Consider the following 5840-nt stretch of genomic DNA (forward strand, 5'->3'; position numbering starts at 1 on the left):
AATCATTTTATGTATTTGGTTGGGCATATGAATCCGTCAATATTTTGTATTTTCATAACATTAAAATATAATAATATATTTTTATCAAAATAATTTATAATAAAATACCAAAATTTCTCTTAAATTATAATTTATAGATAATTTTACTCTTGAAATTTTTTTAACAAAATTAAAAAATATACTCATTAAATACTAGAATAAAATATAATTTTACGAAACACAATAATATTCCTATTTTATTTTTAATAGTATTTCATTTGTTAGTTTAAACTAATCGAATAATATAAATGTTTTGATTACTATTTCTTTAAATAAACAAACATTATTTATCATTTTATAATTTATATGTATATTTTATATTATAAGTTTCAAAAATAAAATAAGTAATTAACTAAAAATCAATTAGTTTAAGATTTTTTTTAATTTAAAAAAAATAATAATCCCTGAGTTTGTTTTTTTAGCTTAGAAAAATTTAAACCCAATACTAAATATAAGAAATTGTTTGAACAGTGACGAACTCACATGGAGTTCACTGGGCTGAATCCCCTACTTAGTTTTTTTTTAGAAATATATAAATTACATTTTTAAATTAGCAATTGTTTTCTAAATAATGATAAAAATCCCATAAAATAGATATAATTACTAAAAGTAACATGATAAAATGCTATTATAATTTCTATTTTTTATTTTAAGTACCCACTAAATAAAAATTATAGATACGTCGTCATTGTATTCAGATTTTCGTTCGAGCTGTGAGCTACGAAACAAACAATCCCTTAGCTAAATAAGGGGGAACGATAGAATGATAGTGTATTGTGTCACAAAACTAAAAGCGAAAAATTTAATAGGTTTGCGTAGTTTGTATTTTAGATTTAATTTTATAATTCAAAAAGAAGGGAAGGAGGGAGGGAGGGAAGGGGCATACGGTCTCCCGCCACATCTTAATACCAAAACACAAAGTAAGTCTCCCTAAAACTGCCACGTGTATCTTCCTCTTCACGAAATTTCACCGCTCCGCATTTTTTATTATATTTATTATATTTATTTACATTTTGTTCATTATATTCTATTTCCACGCCATTTTTACTCCTCTCTCTCTCTCTCCTCCTCCCATACTCGATCGGCCGTCTCTCTCTCTCTCTCTCACCTCTCTCTAGGTCGAATTTTCCTCAGGAGAAAGAGGAACGCCACCTTCTTCTTCTTTCAATCTAAAAACCCTAGATTTTTCTTTCAATCCCTATTTCAGAAAAAAAAAATTATACAAAAAAAAATACTTCTTTGCTTCTGTCGTTATTGACTTATTGTGGGAGGATTCGATATCAAGAGGCTCTTGGTTTATCTCTATCTGTCGACTGAAGTTTAGGGTTTTCTGGTAAATCAGTTTTATTCAATTCGATTTCGATTTGGGTTGTTTTTTTTTTTCCGTTGTCTTCAATTCCTTATTTGATCCATTTTGTCAATTTTATTTTGGGCCTCTCTGTAAACCCTAGGTCTGTTAGGTTTAGATTAAGAGAGAAAAGAAAGAAAAAAAAAGGAGGAAATTGAGAGAAAAGTGAAGGAAAAAAATTAAATTCTTTGATTCTTTTGGTGTAGATAAGATTGGATTAGGGTTTTTTTTAGTTATCTTGTTTGGTTCTTTTCAGTTTAGCTTTTCTACAAGAAAAAGAAACTCGGTGAAATTTTTGATGCGTCGTTTTAGTTTGCTATCCGAAATTGAGGGTTTCCTTGTTAGATCTTCCACGAAAATTCCCTTTTCGTTCTCTTCGTTTCTCTTTTAGAGGGGAAAAAAAAGAAAAGAAAAAAACCAAAAAAACTAGGTTGCGTATTTAGAGTTCGAGTGTATACCATTTACAATGGCCTTGAATTTTTCTCATCGACCAGTCTTTTCGGCGCATCTAGCTGAAGATAGAGTGGTCTCACCGATTAGGATTGCTAATGGGTACCTCTTGGAAGGTATCTCAGAGAACAATGGAGATGGCTTATGGCGGTCGAATAGGGAAATAGAGAATCCCTTTGATTATGGAAGGGAAAGATTTGAGAGGGGTGGTGCCCAGGAGACTGCCTCGAACGATGTTCTTGACCTTCTGCCTTCTGATCCCTTTGGGATGGACATTAGTACAACTTTTACGGCGATCACTGGTTGGCTTGAAGATTTGGAAGTGGACTATGGTGGTTATGGAAGGGATGAGGTTGGGTCAAGTGGTGGGAGCTACCAGCTTTTTGCAGAATTGAATTTTATTTGGAACAAAGCCATGAAGTTCCAGGCTTCCCCTCAAAATGCGGCATTTGATCATATATCTAATGTAGCAAATGGGTTCGGTTGTTCTGATGGGAAGTGTGGGGGTCCTCCTGCATCTTGTAGCAGTGAATGTGGGTCATCATCTGCTGTTGATAGCATTCAGAATTTTGGCAATGTAAATTGGGATGTCGCTACCCAGCCAACTGACAAGTGTGGGGTTGATGATGAAATTTGGTCTAGTGAAGATGTTGGATCTCCCCATAGTGCTTTGCCTTTCGCCCTTGGTTATCTGGGCTTGCGGGATCTACTTGTTGTTGAAAGGGTATGCAAAACTCTGCATTTTACAGTGAGAGGTGACACCCTTCTCTGGAGGAGTATTCACATAGATCAGCCTTTGAATGAGAAGATTACCGATGATGTTCTTCTGCAATTAACTAACAGGGCTCAAGGTAATTTGCAATCTTTGAGCCTGGTGGAGTGCCCTCGGATTACTGATGATGGTCTGAGACGTGTTATTGAAAGTAATCCTAAGCTATCTAAGGTTAGTATGGCTTTTATTTATGAAATTTAGCTAATTTTTCACTTGTGTGCGGTAATGATCTTTTCTTCTTTTCTGTTCTATCATATTATAGTAGAACTTTGAATTTATTGTGAACATATAAATTTTTTACCTTGTGCCCAAGCTGTATACGGCTTCTTTGCTGAATCCATTTTTTTAAACTTTCTACGTTTGATCCCCAGAAATTGGCAATTTCATAAACTAAAGTGCTTACCATGGTGTTTTAATGCGTATGAGTTAGCGGACTTTTGTGTTGAGTGTCTATCTTGTTACTTTTTCTTTCTCTCTTGTTTCTTGCGATCTACAAATAACCTTGGCACATGCGTTGGATCTGCTGACCATCAGGTCTGTGTGTGATTGATGTTTTCCACTGACCGTGCTCTCATTTTATTCGAGTGTTTAATATTTTCCTTGATTACTATTTGTGTCACGTAGACTTATTTATATTGATATTCTGATAAATAATATTTATTTGATTTGGCAGTTAAGTGTGCCTGGATGTACAAGACTCAGTATCGAGGGCATCTTGAGTAGCTTAAGGGCTTTTAAGTCCATGGGTGCACAAGGTGTGAAGCATTTGAGAATTGGTGGCCTCTATGGTGTGACTCCAAAGCATTTTGAAGAATTGAAGGCACTTTTGGGCACTGATGGCCAGATACAGCAGAGTACCCGGAAGCCACGTTTTTATAACAGGAAAAACCTTTATCTATCCTGTGACGATGATAATGATATAGATGTTGAAATGTGCCCTAGATGTGAGAACCTGAGGCTTGTCTACGATTGTCCTGTGGAGGCTTGTCAAGGGAAAGATCACGCCACACAATGGTGCAGGGCATGCACACTTTGCATAGCCCGTTGCGTTCAGTGTGGTAGGTGCATTAATGACAGTGAGTATGAGGAAACATTTTGCCTGGAATTGCTTTGCTCAGTCTGTTTAATGGTTGACGGCCAAGAGAACCAGGATCATCTGGTTGGTCCGTCCAAGTCTGCTCTTACCATTGAAAATAACGCTGGTCTTCATGGCTAAGGACTTCATTTCAGTTGGAACCTGCTGTTTACAGGTTATGGTTGCAAAATAACATACTTGCCTGATCAGACCATCTCTCTATCAAGTGAATAAGCATCGTGTAAGATGATATGTTATTGACATCCAAGTCAGTGGAATGTTTTCGCCTGCTTGGCTTCAGTAAGTAATGTAGGAAGAAAAAAATAAATGAAAAAGTGCAATAAAAAAAGGGGTAGTAAAGAGTGTAGAAATGCCTGAAGGATCTTTATTCTTGTTAGTTTCTTTAGTTGGCTCTGACACGCTAGGAAGTCGAATGGGGAATATGTTTTGGGCTGGTCTCTAATTGGGATGTGACAATGACTACCATCAGTGTGCTATAATGCTCGGAGTGCTATTTCATCAAGTGTAGGAACGATGATTTGTCTATTGTATTATATGCTTGCATCAACACAAGTCTGTGCTGGCCCCTTCATTGAAAAGCGCTCATTTATTTTCAACTTCTTGCCGCTGAGGAGTTGATGATTATTGCTGATGTCTTCAAGCTATGCAGCTGTTTATTTTATGCTTCAGACAGACACTTGGAGCATTGATAACTAATCAGTGATGTGATGCGGACGGCAGAGTTATGTCTTTGTGGTGAAGTGATAATATCATATCATGTGATAATATTTTCAGTCTTTATGTAATTTTTGATAGTTTTTTTATCTTCCACAATATGTTGTAGCTCCTACCCTTTTTTTCTTGTGGCTCTTTCTTGGTGCCTTGTTTTCGTTGTCAGTTGTTTTTGGTATATGCAATAGGCGCTGCAACTCTTTGCCATGCATGCCTTGCTATCAGTGTTTGTGTGTCGATGAATAAAACTATTCAATTGCTCTCTCTCTCTGGTTTCTTGATGTCTACATTATGCTTACTAACTACTTGATCTGAAAACTCTACCATAATGATGACATCTCTCTCTCGTTTATTGATGTCTACATTATGCTTACTAACTACTTGATCTGAAAACTCTATCATAATGATGACGTTTAGTATTTATTATATTGTTTTGACAAGACATAATGTTTATTTTTTGCATTTGTATTTTATATGTTCTGCAACATCCTCTAATCGTCAACAAAATACAAGTAGATGCAGCTTTTTAAATTACTTGTAGTTTTATCACCCACCAAATTAATTATACGTGATTTTTGAGTTTTGGGGTAGAATTGAAATGGCCAAATTCAATCAAAAGGATATAAGTTACCAAAAATTTCATCATCGAAAGGGGTTTCATTTTGTTAATATTTTCAGAACAAGTTTTGCTTTTTAAAGAATAGTATTAGGATATATCTATTTATAGGAATGTGTTGTTAAGCAACCATAATAAGACCAAAGTATTAGGCAAATGGTTAATAAAATATAACTCATTGCATTGATAAATTTATGCACTAAAATTTTATTGTGTGACACTATTGGATTTGTAGAATTTATAACAAGTTCATATACACGAATGCAACACCCAAAAAACAAGAACATAAAATAAAAAACAAAAAAGGAAGAGGTTTCTCAATTTCATTTGGTGGTCATTACTTTTGAGATTTCTTGCATAGCTCTCTCATCCATTTGAATTTCATAAGTGATTTCTTGAGCTTGCTCTTAGACTCATCCTTTTTCTTCTTCTTGTCATCTTCTTTTGAAACCGGAGGAGGATCAGAATTGTAATCCCATTGATCAGCCCAAGACAAACCGGAATCCATTATTGCTCCTCTTCTTTCTGCACAAAATTCTAATCAATCTTAGGTTCTAATAATTTTCATGTATATGATTGGAGAAAGAAGTTGGGCAAAAAAAGTTAGTTGGATTGTTAGTTTTTAGAATTTTGTCATACCTATTCATTTGCTTGTTTTAAACCTTCCATTTCTTCTTTCTAAAATCGAATTTTAATTTGGCCGTTATGCTTATTTTGGAACAAAACAATAAAATAGTTTATTTTATAATAAGTTTGTTATTTTGGTTACTATACACAGTAGTTGACTGAGTCTTAGCGGCTTCATTCA

General features: G+C 34.6%; 2 protein-coding genes across 2 annotated transcripts; one reads left to right on the forward strand and one right to left on the reverse strand.

Annotated features, from left to right (window-relative positions):
• The first annotated feature begins 1071 nt into the window (after window positions 1–1071).
• Window positions 1072–4680, forward strand: LOC133822310 (F-box protein SKIP14). The gene is made up of 2 exons (XM_062254587.1): window positions 1072–2780; window positions 3283–4680. Exons 1-2 carry the CDS (start codon window positions 1854–1856, stop codon window positions 3823–3825), a joined length of 1470 nt encoding a protein of 489 aa, XP_062110571.1. The 5' UTR covers window positions 1072–1853; the 3' UTR covers window positions 3826–4680.
• A 582-nt stretch (window positions 4681–5262) lies between these two features.
• Window positions 5263–5613, reverse strand: LOC133822311 (uncharacterized). The gene has a single exon (XM_062254588.1). It carries the CDS (start codon window positions 5538–5540, stop codon window positions 5370–5372), a length of 171 nt encoding a protein of 56 aa, XP_062110572.1. The 5' UTR covers window positions 5541–5613; the 3' UTR covers window positions 5263–5369.
• Between the last annotated feature and the right edge of the window lie 227 nt (window positions 5614–5840).

This window comes from Humulus lupulus, chromosome 3, assembly GCF_963169125.1.
Source record: "Humulus lupulus chromosome 3, drHumLupu1.1, whole genome shotgun sequence".
NCBI classification, from domain to species: domain Eukaryota; kingdom Viridiplantae; phylum Streptophyta; class Magnoliopsida; order Rosales; family Cannabaceae; genus Humulus; species Humulus lupulus.

Bases quoted from the DNA above. Each gene is read 5' to 3' on its own strand.
- LOC133822310 (XM_062254587.1), top strand. From the start codon at position 1,854: ATGGCCTTGAATTTTTCTCATCGACCAGTCTTTTCGGCGCATCTAGCT. The intron at 2,781-3,282 runs GTTAGTATGGCT...TTGATTTGGCAG, and splicing joins GTAATCCTAAGCTATCTAAG to TTAAGTGTGCCTGGATGTAC.
- LOC133822311 (XM_062254588.1), bottom strand. From the start codon at position 5,540: ATGGATTCCGGTTTGTCTTGGGCTGATCAATGGGATTACAATTCTGAT.